This window comes from Myodes glareolus, chromosome 21, assembly GCF_982192425.1.
Source record: "Myodes glareolus chromosome 21, mMyoGla1.1, whole genome shotgun sequence".
Taxonomy (NCBI): Eukaryota; Metazoa; Chordata; class Mammalia; order Rodentia; family Cricetidae; genus Myodes; species Myodes glareolus.
In genome coordinates, this window is record NC_142046.1 from 43,965,358 (window position 1) to 43,987,405 (window position 22,048).

The 22,048-nt window shown below is 35.0% G+C and overlaps 1 protein-coding gene across 6 annotated transcripts in view; it reads left to right on the forward strand.

Annotated features, from left to right (window-relative positions):
• Positions 1 to 22,048, forward strand: part of Slc4a10 (solute carrier family 4 member 10) — a 231,728-nt gene that overhangs the window by 81,323 nt on the left and 128,357 nt on the right. For 5 of the 6 annotated variants that reach the window (XM_048426118.3, XM_085681046.2, XM_085681049.2 and 2 more), the window contains exon 2: positions 18,809 to 18,890. In XM_048426118.3, the coding sequence (XP_048282075.1) occupies positions 18,809 to 18,890 (82 nt within the window). Of the gene's footprint in view, positions 1 to 10; positions 246 to 18,808; positions 18,891 to 22,048 lie in introns of those variants that run through there. The other variant, XM_085681047.2, reaches the window with a different exon arrangement.

A 22,048-nucleotide genomic window follows, 5' to 3' on the forward strand; every position in this document is an offset into this window, starting at 1 on the left:
TGTGTCAGCATCTCTCAGCATGCAGTGTAGGGAACTGCACAGAGGAGACGATGAACAGTGCGTGAGAGCTGATATCTTGACGATGGTTTAAATAGATTCTGGTGGACAGATCTGCTGTTTGATTTCTTCACTAACCTTGGAAATGCTGAAAGCTAGAGATAGCCGAGCTTATCCTTTGTAAGACAGGAAATAGAAAGGTCATGCAGCCTGGAAGCAGTGAGCACTTACAGTCTCTCAGTCATCAGGTATGGTCTTGTGAATTGCAACGCTATTATTCATATGCAAGGTTGTCCAGATCTTAGGAATTTGGAATATGTTAATCAACACAATTGCTTATTGACTCATTTTTCATTTGGAAATTTGAATAGGTAATGATTGTAATAATGGATAAAATATGAATTAAGAAGTGTTTGCACGTGTGTTTGACTTTGTTTTGCTTTAGTCTTTTTGGGATAAAGATGAGGAGTAAAGGAGAATATACTTTATGTGATTAGGAATAGGCTTTATGGCTCTTTCAAGTTTTTTTCTAGATTAATCCTGATTATATTCAGGCTGTGTATTTTACTTGAAATGATAAAAATAACATAAATGAATCAACTGGTAATCATAACCATCTGCCTATAAATACTGATGTATTGCAAAATGGTTGTTATCTGGGATTTAACCACAGTAATCAATACTGTTAGCATTGATAGTAGTGAGGCAAAAAGCAATGGAGTTCACTGAGCTGAAGAACGTTTATACAGGCTGTAAGCTAATTCATGAGATTTAGTTATTCTCTGGACTATCTAAAATCCATTTTTAATCATTTCCTAGATCTGGTGATACTCGTGGAGATTTTAATGTACATCTCTGCTAAGGCATTAACCACATCTGAAAGCTGACTGTGAATTTGTTTTACATAATGGAGGCTTGTGGCTTCTAAGCATCTTGAAGAGTTTTTGACCCAGAGAGATTCAGTGTTTCCTTACTTTCATTTTCAATTTACTCCATTAAACTCATTAGCTGTAAGTTGTAGAAAAGCCTTAGAACATAGAATTTATGAATTTACCTTGTGTTGAAACTCTGCTATTTGTGCATCTCTATCTACATCTATACCTGTATCTATATCTAACCTCTCAAGTTAAAATTCATTTAGTTAGGCTTTCCTCAGAATTGTATTCTCAACAGATTAATATGCCTAACACTCAGATTTTTAAAGAGCTATATTTAATTTGTTTATATTGTTATCCATTTCTGAATAAGTTTTAGGGAACTATCAAATATGTTAAATTTGTTACCGAAAGAATATGAATGTTAAAAATTTCTCAAGAGAACAGTGTTGACCTCACAATCCTGTAGCAAGGCTATTATTTACTTAACCTCATGAGGGTGAAAAATGTAGTATTAAAAATGAATACATTGGAAAAAGTCTGAAACAGTGAATAAATTCAGTTAAAGCTGATTTTATTCTTTTTAATTAAAAACACATTTAAAAATTCTTCCTACTGACATTGGATATAATTTATATGTTATTCTGGCTACTTAGCAGCTTACATTCTTATTAGTTGGGAAGATTGCCATATTCTTAAGCTTGATTAATTTTTAGAATGATTTGCGTATACCTTTTAGATGCTACAAAACCTGTTTAATCTGTTAGAATTTATTTCCAGCATTTGCATGTATTACTCAATAGGAGTACGTTCTGTTTCTTGGCATAGCTTCAGGATTCCTCTAGGCCTTGGTTTCAACAGAATTTTGCTAATATTTCACTGTATTTACGACCTTTAAGAAGAACCAATCATAAAGTATTTGGTTATATTCTTTTAGTGATACTTAAATATCATTAATTTTATTATATAAAAATTGTCTCTAAATTGCCATTCCTTCTACAAATCAGGAAAATTTCTCCGTTACTGTGTCAAAATTCATTGCACTGAAAAGTAAAATGCAGACATTTAATTGGGATGCAGAATGCAGCACATTTAATTGGAATGCCTTCCATTCTTCCTCTTCAGCAAGATGATTTCGAACTTCGAACAGTGGAGTTCCTTATAAATCTTCCCAGGAACAAGAGATCTTTCTTTACCAAGATTACCTGTATCTGCACTAATTTAAAATGCATGTCATTATACATCATAAAGGTCTCTAAAGATTAAACTATTCATAAATAATTGTTTTGTTAATTTTTTCATGGAATAACATAAGAAAGCTCCTCATTTGTAGGATATTGTATTTAGTGTTCTGTGAAATACAGAAAAGAAAAAAGTATTGTTTTCAAGGCATGAATGAGAAAATGAATACACATTAACTCAGATATTTTGGATTGAATCTTAAAACTGGTTTGTTACAATTAATTTTAACTTTATCTGTAAATTGGTGAACTCTAGTGTGAGTTACATATTGCTATTCTTTCCTCCCATGTACTTGTCATTATATTAGAGAAATCAAAGGTATATTTAGTGTTAGATTAATCATTGTGCATGGTGCAGTTTTACTGATAGACAAGAATATTGAGAATTCAAGGCCCAATCGAATTATATAGAAAAACGCTGTCTCAAAAAAAAATTAGTTCGAGATTTATAAGTCAGCATGAGCTTAATTTAAGAACTGAGTTCAACCTAGTCCCTGGCAAGAAGCTATGACAGAAACTGTGAGACTCATCTTTAAAATAGGGCTGTGGCTATAATTCTAGGGGAGGTATGAATAATTTAGTAAGTATGTGTATTATGGAAAGGAATTTTTCTTCTTAGGGTTAAACATTTGTGGTAAAGAGTAGCAAGTATGGGAGAAACTAGACAATTTGAGCTATACTTGGAACAAAAAGTATCTATCTGTACACCTCAGACTGAAAATTCTAAGAACTTTAAAATTTTGAGACAAGATCTCCCTGTATAGTACAGATCTGCCAGACTTTCTGTGTAGCTAGAATAACTGGAAATTTGTTACTCTTTTGACTCAGTCTCCCAATTGCTAGGATCATAATTGTCCACTGCCTCACTTGGCTGGAAAAGCCAAGATCTGCTGAAAAGTGCTGGAGAGTGGTCGGTCACCTCAGGCTCTGAGGAAGGGGACTGGAGAAACTGTAATGGAAACAGGTGTTAGCTTCTGGCTGTTGGACAGTCGGTGTTACTCTCTTCTGTTTTATATCAGCATGCGGGCTGAAAATAGCGGAGAGGTGGGTAGAACAGATGCAAATCCCCTATTTTCCAGTCCCAGACTGGGCAATTTGCCCAGAAGTTCCTCCAAAGTGCTTGGTATCTTGTATTAAAGGCTTCAATTAGAAATACAGGGCTGAGCTACAAATTGACTCTGGCTTGTAATAACTGGGGTAATGTAAGAGACTGTATGTATTGTGGTTAAGTATCAAGTCAGCCATAGCCTTTCTGTTTAAGCTTAGCTACATTGTTATCAGCTGCATGATCGTCATTCTTTCTTTATTCATAACCAAGGGATAGTGATGGTATGTACTTCAAAGTATTCTAACTATTAAATGAGTTAAGATACATAGAATACTTGTAATCGTTTGTGGCATGTAGTGTGCAAATTATTAATATTCTTTTTGGTATTTGACAAGTTGATTTTGTTTATATTACTAGAATATATTCATTGTACATGATTATGAGTTTCAACACGGCATTTTTATGTATGGATATCATGGATGGAATTAGTTTATATGTTTGTTAACAGAAGATTTTGACAAGTAAAATCTGATATATATATAAATATGATTTCTTGTCCATAAAGAGCAAAATCAGGCCATTTGAAAGAAAATGGAAGGAGCTAGAGATAATCATATTATGCGAAAAGAGCCAGACTGAAAGATAAATGCTGAATGTTCTCTCTCATGAATCTCTGTTTGAATCTATATGTGTATATGTAGATGTGGAAGAAGTAGAGTGTCCCCAAAAGAGAGATGCACAGGATGAAGCATAAAGAATATGATATACTTGATTAATCATAAAAGCCCAGTTCAGCTTTAGGAGTAAATTGGAGTAAATTAGAGTAAATTAGATCATCACAGGCAAGGTTTGTTAGAACCCTAGAGCATAGAGTCTGAGCATTACAGTATGATTTTCAAGCTAAGAACATAATATTTTCTCCTGATCTCCTCATTCCTGGGTAAAAATAAAATAAGGAACAGAAGAGCAGCTCTTGCATTTTGAAGTCGTTTTAAGAACTCAGCTCTTTTGAGACTTTGGGAATGAAAATTAAATTCCTGAGTAGATTTAGTAGTTAGTTGACACAGTAGGGTGTAGAAGCAAAATGAGGGATTTTAATAAAATTCTCTATCAAAATTGCATATGAGAGCATTACTCAGTCTCCCCACAAGCACTCAGAAGTCCCAGATTTCATATCCTAAGAGACCTCCTGCTTGTCCCCAATGTGACTGTGTTATTGGTAGGTAATCTGATTTAGTTTTGACTTTGTGTTTGACATTTCCTAACCAAGGACAATCTAGAGGGGTCATTTAATGCTGCGAATACTCATGCCACTGTGGTAAATATTTGGATAAAAGAACTTTGTTTTAGAGAACTTTGATATAGAATTTTCTGTGCTAATCACGGGAGCATTTATATTGCTCATCCAGGTTCCAGTATAATGTTTACATATTTGACATTTAAATAAAATACACCTATCTTCTCCCTTCAACTATTAAATCTTTGATTGTAATTGTGTCTTTTAATTCAGCACAGATTCTGACATGTGTTAAATGATTAGAAATAAACAAATAAATGCATTATGCTTTATTAATTATAGAACTCTAAAATATATATTAGGACAACCAAAAGAAAACATTCCAAACTTAGTGAAATGTTGCATATGACCTAGAGAGTATAGAAATATGTCAGGAATTATAGTGAATAATAACAGCAGCAGAATAACTATTAGTAATAGAGTAATCATGATGAGGATAAACATTATCTTTGCTGATGTGTTTCTCTAAAAATATTTTAAACATAATGTAGTCAGACTCTTTGATATGTTTTTTTCTCCAAAAATAGTATTAGGAGTATTTAAAAAAATAAAAACATCCAAACCTTTTTGATTACCAAAGTATAAATGAGTAGGGGAGAAGGGAGAATAGGAAATGAAAAAAAAAAAAGGTACAGAATATTTTAACAGACACAGAAGGAAAATGCTAAGTGCACTGATCTACTAAGGAAACAGAATTGTAGTCTGTCAATACCAATGCTGAGAACAATCCACTATATAATGAACCATTCTGATACACACACACACACACACACACACACACACACACACACACACACACATAAAAGAAAACTATGGGGTATCCCCAAGGATTAGGCTGTCAAAGTAAATAGTATCTATTGGTTTAAAAGTTAATCGCAACTCTAGATCATCTTATTCAGTCACTTCAGACAGCCAGAGAGCTCTTTTTCTGATTCAGTGAAAAGACTGGTTTTCCTCCAAAGAGATTAAATGGTCTCATTGGATTAGGTATACAAGATTAACTTGAGGACAGAAAGCTTGATATAAAAGCGAAGTGGTAGGACTTTGTGCCTACCATCACCCCTTTATACTTTGGTTTTTTTCTAGATTGCACAAGGGTTTTACATGCTGTCATAATCGCTGAATTTATATGTGCAATTGCCATATTGTGTTCAGAAAACAGTTTCTTTGGTTATCTACTATCTCTGGCTCTCACTGTCTTTCTGCCAAGTCTCCCATAAAGATCACTAAGTCTAGGGTGGGAGTGGTATATAATACGTATTTCACCTCTGAGGGTGAGCCTTTCATAGTCTCTACCTCTTTGCATGTTGTCCAGTTTAGGTGTCTCTGTGTTAGATGCCATCTATGCAAGGAGAAGCTTCTTTGATGAGAGTTGAGTGATGCACTGATCTATAGAAACAGCAATAAGTTCATTAGGATTTTTAAAATACTATCTATATTTAACAGAATAATTGGATTCTTCCACAGGGTTATGACCATGCTAGACACAGATTCTTGGTCTTTGTCAAGTTTGGCTCCATCTCAAGGAGCAGGCCTTAGATCCAATCATAAAGTTGTGTGTCATAGGGTCATAGCCATAGCATCCGTACCTCTATTCCACAAGTAGTCAGACCTTTAAGATGAGCTATTACTTTCAAGGATAGCAGCAGGGTGAGAATGAGGGTTACTCTTCACCTCTGTAGTCTGCATTTCACCTACCTGTTGCATAAAAGCTGTACAGTAGGAATGAAGCTTCCAGGCTACTACCAGGTAGATGTTTCCATATTGTGTGAGTACAATATGCGACATCTTCAACAATAGGCTTTTACTATCAAATTCTAGAGGATAGACAAGAGTATTGGCAATGGCCTGTAATGCTTTGGGGGACATCTATGTGACCCCATTGGTCAACAACTCATAAAAAGGGAAACTATTATAGTACTATGGTTATTATTTCTATTAGGTGTCTCGTTGGGGTACTTTCCTTTTATTATAGTGTAACTCCATTCACCTCTCCCCTTTTTATACATGTATGTGTATATATTTTAGGAAGATTTGGTAGTTTTAATATGACTTTTTCAAAAGGCCTTTAGTGTTAGTTATCCCCCCTATATTTTCTCCTTTTCCTTACTCCTATCAATCATCTACCCCAATTTAAACCTTTGTGTTCTGTTACCCCCTTTAACCCTTTATACCACTGGGTCATATTCCTTTACTTGAGAACATCGTACCCCTGCCTGGCTGGAGTTGGTGAGTTTCCATTAGCTCAGGTAAGCTGTTTCAGTGGGTGTCCCTATCATGGTCTTGAACACTTTGCTCATATTCTTACTCATCCCACTCTTTAACTAGACTATGCGAGCTCAGCCCAGTGCTCTGCTGTGGATCTCTGCCTCTGCTTCCATCAGTTGCTGAACGAAGGATCTGTGACATTTAAGATAGTCCTCTATCTGACTAGAGGGCAAGGCCAGTTCAGACACCCTATGACATTTAAGATAGTCATCAATCCGACTAGAGAGCAGGGCCAGTTCAGAACCCTCTCCTCTATTGCTTAGGGTCTTAGCTGGGGCCATCCTTGTGGATTCCTGGGAATTTCTCTAGTGCCAGATTTCTTGCTAGCACCATGATGGCTGCCTCAATCAAGATATCTCTTTCTTTGCTCTCTGTCTCTGTCCTTCCCCCATTTCGACCATTCCGTTTTCTCAAGTTCTCCTCCCCCTTCCTTTCTCCCCTCCTTCCTCCCCCTAACCCCATACTCCCAATTTTGTAAGGAGATCTTTTCTATTTCTCCTTCCCAGGGTGTATCTATACATGGTTTTTATAAGTGCTCTCCTTGTTACTTAGTTTCTCTGGGGCTGAGGACTATAGGCTCAGTTATCCTTTGCTTTACAGCTAATATCCACTTATAATTAGTACATTCCATGCTCATCTTTCTGGGTCTGGGTTAACTCACTCAGGATGCCCCCCCAGTTCTATCTATTTGCATGAAAATTTCTAGATGTCATTTTTTTTTGCTTGAGTAGTACTCCATTGTGTAAATGTACCACATTTTCCTTATCTATTCTTCAGTTGAGGGACATTTAGATCGTTCCCAGGTTCTGACTATTACAAATAATGCTGCTATAAATACAGTTAAACAAATGTGCTTGTAGTATGATTGGGCATCCTTTAAGTATATGGCCAAGAGTGGTATTGCTGGATCTTGAGGTAGGTTGATTCCCAGTTTTCTGAGAAACCGACATATTGATTTCCAGAGTTGTGGTACAACTAACTTTGCGTTGGAGGAGCAATGGAGGAGTATTCCTGTTACTCTCCAGCAAAAGCTATCGTTGGTGTTTTTTATCTTAGCCATTTTGATAATCCTAAGATGGTATCTAGGAGTCATTTTGATTTGCTTTTCCCTTATAGCTAAGGATGTTGAATATTTCCTTAAGTGTCTTTCAGGCCATTTGAGATTCTTCTGTTGAGAATTCTCTGTTTAGTTTGGTACTAGTTTTTAATTGGATTATTTAGTATTTTGATGTCTAATTTCTTGAGTTCTTTATATATTTTGGAAGTTATTTCTCTGTCTGATGTGAGGCTGGTGAAAATCTTTTCCCACTCAGAAGACTGTCCTTTTCTTATTGACTGTGTCTTTGCTTTACAGAAGCTTCTCAGTGTCAGGAAGTTCCATTTATTTATTGTTGCTGTCAGTTTCTTTGCCACTGGTGTTATATTTAGGAAGTGGTCTCTTGTGCCCATAAATTGAAGACTACTTCCCACTCTCTCTTCTATTACGTTCAGTGTGGTCAGATTTATATTGAGGTCTTTAATCCATTTGGACTTGAGTTTTGTGCATGGGGATAGATATGGATCTATCTACTTACTTCTACATGTTGACACCCAGTTATGCCAGCACCATTTGTTGAAGATACTTTCTTTTTTCCATTATATAATTTTAACTTCTTTGTCAAAAATCAGGAGTTTATAGGTATGTGGATTATTATCTGGATCTTCGGTTTGATTCCATTGCTCAACTTGTTTTTATGCCAATACCACGCTGTTTTCATTACTGTAGCTCTATAATAGAGCTTGATGTCAGGGATGGTGATGCCTCTCGAAGTTTATGGTACAGAATTGCTTTGACTATCCTGGGCCTTTTATTTTTTCTTTATGCAGTTGAACATTGTTCTCTCAAAGTCTGTGAAGAATTGTGTTGGGATTTCGATGGGGATTGCATTGAATCTATACATTTCTTTTGGTACGATTGCCATTTTTATTGTGTTGATCCTACCTATCCAAGAGCTTGGGAGATCTTTTCATTTTTCTGACATCTTCTTTAATTTCTTTCTTCAAAGACTTAAAACGTTCTTGGTGAACAGGTCTTTCTCTTCTTTGTTTAGTGTTATCCCAAGATATTTTATGTTATTTGTAGTTATTGTATAGAGTGATATTTCTTTCTCAGCTTATTTACCATTTGCATATAGGAGGGCTACTGATTTCTTTGAGTTGACCTTGTATTCTGTCACATCACTGAAGGTTTTAATCATCTGCAGAAGTTCCCTGGTCAAATTTTTGGTCACTTATGTGTACTATCATATCATCTGCAAATAGCAAGAGTTTGACTTCTTCCTTTCCAATTCATATCCACTTGATCTCCTTTTGTTTTCTTATTGCTCTAGCTAGAACTTCAAGAACTATGTTGAATAGATTTGGAGAGAGTGAGCAACCTTGTCATGTTCCTGATTTTAGTGGAATTGTTTATTCATTTCTATTTAAGTTGATGTTGGCTGTCAACTTGCTATATGTTGCTTTTATTCTGTCTAGATATGTTCCTTGCATCCATGATTCCTCTAAGACCTATATCACGAAGGGATGTTTGATTTTGTTGAATGCTTTTTCAGCATCTAATGAGATGATCAAATGTTTTTTTTTCTTTCAGTTTATTTATATGGCAGATTACACTGATAGATTTTCATATGTTGAACCATCCCTGTATCACTGGGATAAAGCTGATTTGATGAAGGTGGATGATTTTTTGACGTGTTCTTGGATTCAGTTTGTCAATATTTTATTGAGTATTTTTACATTAGTGTTCATGAGGGAGATTGGTCTGTAATTCTCTTTCTTGGTTGAGTCTTTGTGTGGTTTTGGTATCAGGGTAACTGTAGCCTCATAAAAAGAGTTTGGCAATGTTCCTTCTGTTTCTATTATGTGGAACACATTGAGGAGTATAGGTATTAGCTCTTTTTGGAAGTTTTGGTAAAATTCTTCATTGAAACCATCTGCCCCTGGTCCCTTTTTTTTGGGTGGGGAGGCTTTTGATGACTGTTTCTATTTCCTTGCAGGATGTAGGTCTATTTAAATTTTTCACCTGGTCTTGATTTAATTTTGATATGTGGTACCTATCCAGAAAATTGTCCATTTCTTTTACATTTTCCAATTTTGGGGAGTACAGGTTTTTGTAGAATGACCTAATGATTCTCTGGATTTTCTCAGTGTCTGTTGTTATGTCTTCCTTTTCATTTTTGATTTTGTTAATTTGGATGTTCTCTCTCTGCCTTTTGGTTAGTTTGGATAAGGGTTTGTTTATCTTACTGATTTTCTCAAAGAGCCAGCTGTTTGTTTCATTGATTCTTTGTAATTTTTTGTTTACATTTTATTGATTTCAGCCCTTAATTTGATTGTATCTTGTCATCTACTCCTCCTGGGTAAGTCTGTTTCTTTTTGTTCTAGAGCTTTCAGGTGTGCTGTTAATACGCTAGTGTGAGTTTTCTCCACTTTCTTTATGTAGGCACTTAGTGCTATGAAATTTCCTCTTAGCACTGCTTTCATAGTGTCCCATAGGTTTGGCTATGTTGTGCCTTCACTTTTGTTAAAATCTACAAAGTCTTTAATTTCTTTCTTATTTCATCATTGACCCAGGGTTGAGTCAATTGAACACTGTTCAATTTCCATGAGTTTGTAGGCTTTCTGTGCTTTGTGTTGTTGAATTCTAACTTTAAACCATGATGTTCTGATAAGTTATAGATGGTAATTCTATCTTTTGTATCTGTTGAGAGGTTTGCCCTGTTACCAAGTGTATGGTCAGTTTTAGAGAATGTTCTATTAGGTGCTGAGAAGATAGTATATTCTTTTGTGCTTCAGTGAAATGTTTCATAGATGTCTGTTTGGTCCATTTGAGTCATGATATCTGTTGGTCCACTCTCTTGGTCTGTTCTCTTGTTCTGCTCTCTTGTTCCACTCTGTGTATTCACAACCTGTGCTTCAGAGTTCCTCTAAGGTCACAGGTGGGTTTGGAGGCAGAGTGGGACTGTAGCTTACAGCATTGGGATGTTAGAACAGCCTACCTGCAGAAAGCTTGCCTTCTGGCTGACTAGAGAAGCTATGGCATGTGGGCATACCCAGGGCCTAGAGAGTGTGGTGCCCTTCTGGATAGATGATGACTTACCTCTTAGTCTGCTTTGTGAAGTTGCAGCCTGTGCTTCCAGCACCAATCATTTCTATAGTAGGTTATATGGTCATTTGTTTATATACCCAACAGTGATATAGCTGGGACTTGTTATAAATCTTTTTCCAGTATTTTGAGGAGCCTCTATACTGATTTTAACAATGGTTGTACCAGTTTATACTCCCACCAGCAGTGAATAAGTGTTTACCTTTTCCTACATCCATGCCAGTATATGTTGTCATTTGCCTCTTTGATGTTGGCCATTCTTAGAGGCGGAGATGAAATTTTATTTGCATTTTTCTGATGGCTAAAGATATTGAACATTTGAAAAGTGTTTATCATCCACTTGTATTTCATAGTTTTAGAATTTTCTGTTTGGTTTCATGCACCATTTAAGAATGCTCTGTTAATTTTTTGTGTTCTTTATATATTCTAGATAGTAACTTTCTGTCAGGTGTGTAGCTGGTAAAGATTTCTTCTTCTTACCACTTTGAAGATTGACTATTTTAATGATGGTGTCCTTTTCTATAAAGAAGCTTTTTAGTTTTACGAAGCACCATTTGTCAATTGTTTGCTTTAATTCTTGTGCATTTGGGGTCCTGTTTAGAAAGTATTTTTCTGTGCCTATAAGTTCAAAGATATTTTTTATTTTCTCATGTATCAGATTTTAGATATAAGTTCTTAAGGTTCTTGATTCTTTAAGAATTTAGTGCAGGGTGTTTCCATTATTCTCCATGTAGCTATCCAGTTTTGTCAGCACCAGTTGTTGAAGATGCCCTCTTCTCCAGTGTGCATTTTTTGGTTTCTTAGTCAAAATATCAAGTAGCCAGAGATGTGTGGTCATATATCAGTCTGGGTAAGTTCTATTCCATTAATCAATATGTCTGTTTTTATGTCAATATCAATCTGTTTTTATTACTATATCTCTGCAATATAATTTAAATGCATGGGTGGTGTTACTTCCAGACATTTTTTTTACAGATTCAACACAATCCCCATGAAAAACTCCTTTTCTTTTCTTTCCAGAAAAATCAAACTTTTTATAAAAATATTTACTTATATATTTATGTTGAAGATATTTTCTTCCTGTTCCATTCCTCTTTACTCACCATTTTATAACTAGGTTTGAATTCTTAAATATGAACAGGCAACTCAAGATTTTAACCCTGCTGAAGAAAACTTCTTAAAATTGTAGAAGTCAAAGCAAGTAAAGAAATAAGCCTACTGGGAAGAGAGAATAGAATCTGGGAAGAAAACTTTAAATGATGATACTTTAAATACTAAAAAAGGTATTGCATATATTAAACTAAAAGAGAATGCTCTTTTACAGGAGCATGATGGAAAGAGTATAAATAAGAATCCCTAGAACTTAAAACTCAAACTAAAACAGAGTACAAAGTATAAAAAGTAAAGCTGAGGTAATCACCCCCAAAAGTGAAAGAGGTAAAGAAGATAGAGAATAAGTTAGATGTCACACAGGGTCCTTAATATGACATACTGGCTATATACAGAGAAAACGAAAAAGAGGGGAGAATAGAAACAGTACTTAATAAAGGGCAGATGATGTGGAGTTCTCAGAGAGATGATCCCATTCTGTCTCTTGTCTGTGGTGGTGCTGGAAGAATTCTATACATATGCGATGAACTTTACTTATATATCAAATATTTAAAAGTGTAACTACAATAGAGGATTATGGTTTATGACAAGATGTGTGATATTAACAAATACTAAAACCCTAACCATACATTTGCAAACATTTATAAAAATACTGTGATTTGCTCAAGTTTCTAATACTGTTTAAGTAGATGATCTTACAATCTAGCAAACCCACTTCTGTATGCCTGAAATAACTGAAGCAAGGTATTGAAAACATATTTGCACCCTTGTACACCATTCACATGGAAAAAGCTCAATGTCCCTGCATACATGAATGAGTAAATAAAATACGGTGAATATATATATATACATATATATGTGTGTGTGTGTGTGTGTGTGTGTGTGTGTACATACATACATACAGTGGATACTATTCAGGCTTCAAAAGGGAGGAAACTGTGACACACACTTGCTGCAAATGAATGAACTTTTAGAACATTATGCTATGTGAAATAACCAGTCACAAAGAGATGAGCACCCTACGTTTGAACTAATATGAGGGGTAGAAAATAGAAACAAAGTGAGGTTTCAGGTATGGAGGAAAAATGGAGTTGCTTTTCAATATGAATTTGGGATTGCAGAAAGATAATGTTTTAGAGATCCATTGAACAACAATGTACAAATAGTTCACACTGTAAATTTTAGGGTAAATTTTGTTATGTTTTTCCCCCATAATAAAGAAGCATGTAGTATGTTGACAGGTTGATTTAAGACAGATTTTTTATTGAGAAGGATAGAGATTTATTGACATTTCATTTTTCAGATATGTTTTCAATAACTAAGGAAAGTTTCACTAAACTTAGAATTCACTACATTTGAATTGTGGAAATTTGGCATTTTCTACTTAAAATTTTATATTGTTTAAAATTTTTAATGCATGAATGTTTTGCCCACATGTATGTCTCTTACCCATGTGTGTGCCTGATACCTGTGGAGATCAGAAGGGGCATCATATTCCCTGGAACAAAGTTACACTGGCTATAGCCACTGTATGGGTGCTAAAAAATTAACCCAGGTCCTCTGTAAGAGCAGTCAGTACTCTTATCTCTGAGCTGTCTCACAAGCCTGAAATGGAATATTTTCACCAGCGAAAGCAATGCCTCTGTATTCCTTAATATTTGAATAAATTGGGAAATTATGTAAGTTTTAGGACTCATTTTTTTAAAGTTTTTGAATGAATTCTTGCATTGACAACTACCCATCTCTTCCTCTAATATGGTGTCAACAGTGTCTTTGTCTCTTGGTCCAATCCTTGCAGTGTCTGTGTCGTTAGGAACTGTTCTTGGTCTGCTCTGCACTGTCACTCTCTGTCTCAGGGAGCCACTGAGATCTCTTTTGGCCTGTTCTCTTGACCTGCTCTCTTGGTTTACTTTCTTTGTTCACTCTATTGGTCCACTCTGTGCAGTCATAGCTTGTGCTTCAGAGTTCCTTTCTTGGTCCTCTCTTTGTAGTTGCAGCTTGTGTTTCAGAGTTCCTCTGAGGTTGTAGAGTAGGGGGAGAGGAGGACTTGGGGGCAGAGTGGGACTTGTAGCTTGCAGAGTTCGACGGATGGGCTGGGAGTGTTGGAGCAGCCTACCTAAACTGGTCTGCTGACTGGCTAGATAAGCTGAGGCAGGTGAGGGAGGGGCCCGGGATTTTGCCCCAGTATGGAGGGCCTAGAGAGTCAGGTGTCCCACTGGGTGGGTGTCCACACATCTGCTCTAACTTCCCTCATGACGAACTGTGGCTTGGAAATATGAGTCAAACAAATCTTTCCCTCTCCAAGTTGCTTTTGGTCATGATACTTATCACAGAATATAAAATATACTAAGAGACTCATGAAATAAATTGAGAACCACAGTGAATGTACACCTTTTCCATAAATTAAATGAGACTCAGTTTTCATAAATGACCAGGTAGTTGGGTTTAACTGACTTATGGATTTGATGTACCCCTGATATATCAAATAGTTTAAACTGTTCTTCAGTGTCTAATGATGCTCATTAAAATGTTTACTGTAGGGACAATTGTTCTGAAATGCTTCTAAAGTCATTAAATGAAATAAACCAAACTTGGAGAGATAAATATTGTATGTTTACACTCATATATGGATATCACACGCAGGTGCATATATACAGGCACATGAATACACACAGACACACACACACACCATCAAAACAGAAGATGGACTACTTGGAAAGAGGAAGGAAACTACCAGGGGAGGAGTAAGAGGAGAGAACAATGGGAAGTGAATATGGTCAAAGCAAATGATACACTTTAGTAAGTTTAGTAAGTTTTCATTATGGAGACCTTTGCCTTATTCAACAAATATAAACTGACAGAAAGCTTTAAAACTGTTTAAAAGAATTAGAAATACTTCTAAGGATAAAAGTATTATATATACACACACACACATATATTTATATACATACACATGTATATTTACTATAATAAAGTATATTAATGCATTCACATAATTATTACTTTCCAGAGCTAATTTTTGGTGTGTCAGAATAGTAAATAAAATTTGTTCTTAGCCAGTTTTATTGCTACTAACTGCAGTGAGAAGCATAGGCATTGGTTTCTCATTAATTCCATTCAACAGCAAACTTTTACCTTTGCCTGCTCCTCCCTATTTCTTTTCCTTACCTCGTCTACCATTCAACTTTTAATTCCTATGATTTTGTCCTTGGTTTTAAGCTTCCACATCAACATAAACTTGTGTAGTATTTCCCTCTCTGTGCCTGGCTCCCTTAGCATAATGTCCCTCAGGTTTATTCTGATCTTTGAACCATAACCAAAGTTGAGAACTTTAAATACATGAATTAATACTAATTTGCATCTGGGATATTTTTAGACAAAGGTTCATTTGGTAATGTCTTCATTGTATATCCAGGCAACATTTAAGGGAATTGTGTATGTAAAAACTTCAGAATGAAACACATCAAATCAAACGCAACTTATTTTCAATATAGCTTCTGGCTTATTTTTATTTGAAAATATTATAATTTGTTTGGATGACAGAGGCTATAACTTTAGGTTGAAATACATCTGTAATACTGTGCTTGAAAATCAGGAATATTTGTGAGACATAGACACTGAATCATTAGCATAGATGAAGCGTTAGTTTGGTCCCCTGTCCAGTATGTCATTTCTATGTGATAAATGCATAGCAATTAAGTGGGAAAGTGCTTTCTTGGCCTTTGAATGTGGATGCATGATTTAATTTTTATGTAAAAATATCTGAAAGAACAGGAATATATTCAAATGTGATACATACCTGAATTCATTTTGTATACATAATAAAACAATTTGTAAAATTATAAGTAATAATAAGTTCTAAGTGGACTGAATTTTATTGTGTTCAAAAAATTGCATAAATTGTACCTTTGGTTTTCTCTATTGCTTCTTCTTGCTCAAACTAAGAGTTTAAATATTATAATAAAGAATATACCAATCGCCTATGAATTCTTTCTTCATTTTCATTTCTTTTTAATTTTTTCTCATTCATAGTATGTATTTCTTTTATGATCTCTTCTGAGATATTTCAGAAAGACATAAGACATCAGGTTAAAAAATGTCCTTCTACTGTAGATTTTGCACATATGAAGCACTCAAAAGTTGATCTTGTTAGGTCGAAAACATCTATACTCCTTTATCTTAAGGCCATGTACATTTGTAATAAATGGGTGCCAAACTTCCAATATTATTTGTTGTAACTAAAAGGCATTTATAAATGTAAATAATTCAGTCCTTCTTATGGACATGAGAACTTCCCAATTTTACTTGATACAAAGTGGAATATGTGTGAAATGTACTTTCCCCCATTTATGTCCCTGGCAATGGTGTCTCCATACTGCCTTAGCATCTCTCTTCAGTTCATCTTTTCAGTGGGAAAACATTAAGCATGCAATACTCCCTACCCCACCAGCCTAGTGCCCAATCTTCTGAAAATGTTAAGGAATTAGTAAACAACTCATACAAGTTAACTGGAAGCATATTGTGTTGTCGTAGTCTCTCTCACGCAGTCTTAGCTGCCTTTCATACATCAGAGGGAGATAGTGGCCTTTGGTGCTTTTCTCTCAGGATCCTCTGCCTTAACCATCTCAAATTAGTGTTCATAGAGTTACCTCTTAGAATACTTATAATTTCAACTACAAACCATTCTCAAATTAGCTTTAAATATTTTTGCTTCCCAACTTAAAAAAATAACTGATAAAACATAAAAGACGTGAGTATTAATGAATTACTGTGTAATATCTGATGCTTGTGTTTTGGGTGTTTATTCTTATCTGTGGCTCATTTCTTCATTGCTACTTACTTTGTTAAGTTGGTAAGTAACAAAGCCTATATCACCCACGCCCCAAGGCTGTGTAGTAGGAACTTCTTTACTTGATGATCCCTTCTTTCTCAGAGTGTATACATCAGCTCTCCCTATCCTCCTCCTAGATCTCTGGAAAATGGAATCCCTTCATAGTAGCTTTGCACTTAGATTCTATTTTCTTTTCTGGAACTTGCTAAAATAACATTTTAATTGATTTCCCCCTGCATGTCTTAGTTCTTTATACTGGCATCATTCAGCCATCAGCTATGCAAAGGGCTGACTTGAAAGAAAATCATCACTCTTGTATTGAACACTTTTCTAACCATAATCTGTGTCTCTTTCTGTTATTCACTCGACCTCAAGAGAAAAAAAAAAGCACCAGCTTGGGTTCCGGACCCCACTGGCCCCATGAGCTGGAATTAAGCTATAACTCTGTTGATTACTTACAGTCATCTAGCCTGCTCTAGCTGTCATTTCCTTGCCATTAGTGGCAGTCCAGGGACAGGACCCAGCAACTCTCATGTGTTTCAGTGCTTAGTCATCTTGGTAAAAGGTAGTATGTTCTTTTGAAGATGGTTATGATAAAGACTATAAGTTTGGGTCAGTGTAGCAGGATTTTTGCTTAAGTAGATCTGTATTTTCTCTTATTCAAATCTTCAGAGTTGTAAATTGAATCAAGTATGGAAACTGATAGAGCAGCCATTGCTATGCTTTGATGAGTCTAAGTAGACATTTGGTTTATGCAGCCTGAAACTTCTTCATTCAATATATCAAATTAAAATTTAACAAACTGTCCACTTTCCTCTCTTCTAAAACTCCTTGATCAACAATGAGTGTTTTAGGTCTCTGAGAATCAGACCATTTTTATCACTGTTTTGATTTTGTTTTTCATATGCTAAACATATATGTCTTGTCTTTGATAATTAAGTCCTGTCATGTGTGTCACAGTTCCACTTGTCCTCTTTGCCTTTAAGGATCCCAGTTCAGGGGTAATAACATGTTATTGGACTTAGTCAAAGGCTGTCTTTCCAGCGAAAGGAAGTTGTCACCCGTATCTGATGGTTCAAAGTTGCTGGATGGATAGAAAGAAAAGGTTCTTCTCTTTTACAATACACTCTTTGGTTTTTAAAGATTTTTTTTAACCAGTCACGTACAAGAATTGACTTAGAAACAGATCCCAGAAGCTTTACTCTTTGATGTATTTTTCCTGTTATATTCAGTGTTTATGTTAAAATCAATTTTTCATATATTCACGAGCAGATAAAACTGGGAATAGTTCCACTATTTAGTATTGTGTTCTTTTTCATCATCTTAATCATCAAACTGATTATACTAAATGCTTTCCCCTTATTTTGCTGAATTCCAAATTATTTAGTATGATTTGTGCATGTGTGAAGGTTTATATGGTAGTATCTGTCCAGCCATTCTAAAATGGAAAATATATATAGAGACCAAATGAAGATTTAATGTACATGATAATAATTTATACTCTTATTCAATAAGGTGCCTCACACTGAAGCAAAGTAATTAGGGCTTACATTATCTAATAATTGCCTACTAATTGCTTTCAAGGGACTAGATCAGTTTTTAATGGTAGTAGAATTATTTCACCCTGCCATATCATTTGTGGTGTCAATACTAACGATTTTCATATTTTCCTTGTATAGTTAAAAATGTGATCTTGTTAATAGTAGTTCTTTATCAGGCATAACAGTGACCGTTACTAAACTGACAGGATTTATTTTCTGTTTTTCATCTCACTAACAAATGATACCAGCAGGAATGTAAGAGTATTGTCAATGTAAAATCAAATAATTTATTACTCTGAATATTTGGACAAATCTATTTTAGTTTCTCTTTTAACCCAGTATTTGATAATCTAGCAGACTAAATCTCTAAATAGTAGGTCATATTAAAGTTTACTTTTTGAAATTGAGAATATGTATGTATATATTTAATTTATTTTATTTTTCCTTACTCTATAGAGAAATGATGAAGAAGCAGTTGTGGATAGAGGTGGAACACGTTCTATTCTCAAAACACATTTTGAGAAAGAAGATTTAGAAGGTGAGTTGTTATTTTGATGGGGTGGTTGATATACTTTTCATAGGCATTACAAAGAGAAATGTAAAATTTTCAGTTGTGAAAAATGAAAAATGTTGATATGAAAGTAATTATGGTGTGCTGGTGTGATGTAGATATGATTTTCTGGTACAGTGTAGGATGCCAACAAGCACACCTGAAAATGGTGAGAAGCGTTTGTTCATTCACAGATATTTGTTTGATCCATCCAATATTCTGGAGACTGTTGCCATTTTTTCTATAAAGCCTGTTTCAAGGAATTATAATTAATTACATAATGAAAAGAAAATGTAAGAGGAGACTACATTTTCATTTCCTGTCCTCCCAAACACAAATAATCACAAAAACAATATTAATTACAACACTGTTTGGCCAACGGCTCATGCATATTCCTAGTTAGCTCTTACATCTTTAATTAACCCATTTCTATTATTTTATATTTACCACGAGGCTCATGGTTTGTTACTTCACATCATGCTTCTTGAGTGGCTACATGGTGTCTGCCTGACATTGCCTTCTTTCTCCCTTCATTCAGTTAAGTTTTCCTGCCTAGTTATATTCTGCCCTGCCACAGGACAAAGCAGCTTCTTTGATAATCAGTGGTAATAAAACATATTCATAGCATACAGAGAGGAATCCCGCATCAAGAAAAATAGATATTCATATCACTTGAGATATGCTAGGACAAGAAGATTCTGTTGTCAGAGCAGGTTCTCAAGAGCAGAGAATTAGAACAGTTGACTTTTGATTCAGGTAGCAGACTGAGAAAGAAACTCCATTTCTATGTGTTGTCGTCAATGAGAAGGACTGATAATACAGTGGGCATGGTAGAGTTTAATTGTATACACTCTAACAACAGATTGCAGTAGGTTCAAATGTCAGGTCTCTCCTTTCATTAGCGTAGGGCCTTTAGTTAACTTTCTGCTTCTCTGTTCTCTCAATTGTTAGCACACTGATAGTAATGCGAATACCTTAAGGATTTTTAGAAAATCAAGATACAGTATTTCAAATAATACCCAGGAATAGAGTAGCATAGTATTAGCAATTATCACACTATAATTTAATGCTTATGCAGAATTAATTTTAATTTCTAATGTTTTAACTTTGTTTTTTTCTTGGCTTAGATATAAGGTATATAAGGCTTGTTATTTGAATGAGAGGTAAAACTTAGGGAGTCTTCATTAGAGGTAATCATAACTAATCATCCATTGAGTGTTTTTCAATTTAAGCATTAAAAAGCAGAATATTTTTAGATTTCACAATACAAGCTTTTAAATTTTAGTTAGTTTAAGAATTTTTGAGTCTTGTCTTTAGTTTCACTAATTCCATAACATGATAGTTGATAAAATATTTGGAAACAACTTTAATCAACAGCAACATTGTTGATAATATACATCGTCTATTGAAGATATTTGGAATAGCACACAGGAAATAATATCCAAGTCCAAGAATGTTGACCAAGGTTTCTGTCCTGCCAGGTCCTGCAGTTATTTAGTCCCAAAGAAACACACAGAGGTCTACATTAATTATAAAATGATTGGCCTATTAGCTTAGGCTTCTTATTAACTCTTATATTAGCCCATAATTCTTGATTGTGTTAGCCATGTAGCTTGGTACCTTTTTCGGCAAGGCAGTCACATCTTGTTTCCTCTGTGTCTGGATGATGACTGCAGAATGTTACTTTCCTCTTCCCAGAATTCTCCTGTTCTCCTTGCCCCACCTCTCCTTCCTGCATGGCTACTGGTCAATCAGCATTTTATTAAAATACAATTGACAGGGTACAGACCATTGTTTCACAGCACCCCTCCCTTTTTTTTAAAAAAAAAAAAAACCAAGAACTCTGAATCAAATCTCCATTGATGAACTTTTCTCCTGACCATTATCCAGAACAACTTGCAACCAACATTCTAAACAAAGGCAAACATCCACAATCCATACAATCCATTTTTTCATCGCTACTTCATAACTGTAATTTTGCTACTGTTATGAACTGTAATGCAAATATCTGATTCGCAACTCCCAAACACTTCACAACCCACAGGCTGAGAACTACTGTTTTAATGACTATAATTAAGTCATTTGTGACAAAAAAATTACTCATAGAATTAAAGATGACATTATATTAAAACTTTTAATCGAAATATATTTTCGATTTTAAAATTGAAAAAAAGTCTTATTTATATTGAGTTATTTTTCTTATCCTCCTAACACACCAAATGCAAGCACCTCTGCTATTAATTGGCCTATAATTCACACACAGGCTTATAAGATCTGGATGGACCTGGAATTAGGTAGTGTAGGAGTGATATGCAGGATGATGTAGTTTAGGAGTAAGTGGGAGAGTACCTGTACTGAAGGAGGCAATACTGAAGTTATAGAGGTGGCTGCTACTTCCTTCGTGTAATGGAAAATAATATGACTTTAAGGAGCATATTTAGTTGTGCAGATAGCACAAAATAAAAGTTTTAAATGGAAGAGAATTAGGACCGATATTGGAGACAAACACACTTTATAAATAGAAATATTTTTTAATTAAAAATTCTCTATCTGAAATTTGTTGTTTCCTAGGATTTATGTGTATCTTAGTTACTAGAATAACTAGCATAATTTAGCATTCTGAGTGCAGCTAGTAAAAATGCCAGGTGTATAAAAATATCTTTGAAATCTCAGGTACATATATTTAGTGGAAAATAATCACCTTCTCAACAACGACAGCTTGAACATTAGCTCTTTATTCACATGCATTATGCACTCTGATGAGTGACAACAATTGTAGAACTTTTTTGCTCTCCAAACTGTTTCCTTTGTTTGTTTCATGCATGTTCTGTACCATTTCTGTCTTCTATTATCTAAAACTAAGAGAAGTTTTATGTGTTTATTTTGTACCTTATATTCTTACTAAATCCTCAGAATTGATATTAGTGACATCTTTTTCCATTTTCACTGATTTCCTCCGCTTGGGCATCTTTTGTTTACTGTCTATTGTGTCTTTCCCACTACCCAGCCTCCTTAACACCACCAGCGTGTTCTTTCTGGGCATTATTCTGCTTCATGTGTCAATGCCTAGTGAAGGGTGTCGAATCTCTATTGTTAGATAATCTTGGGATTATGATTAAAACAAACCTCGTTAAAAATTGAGATTA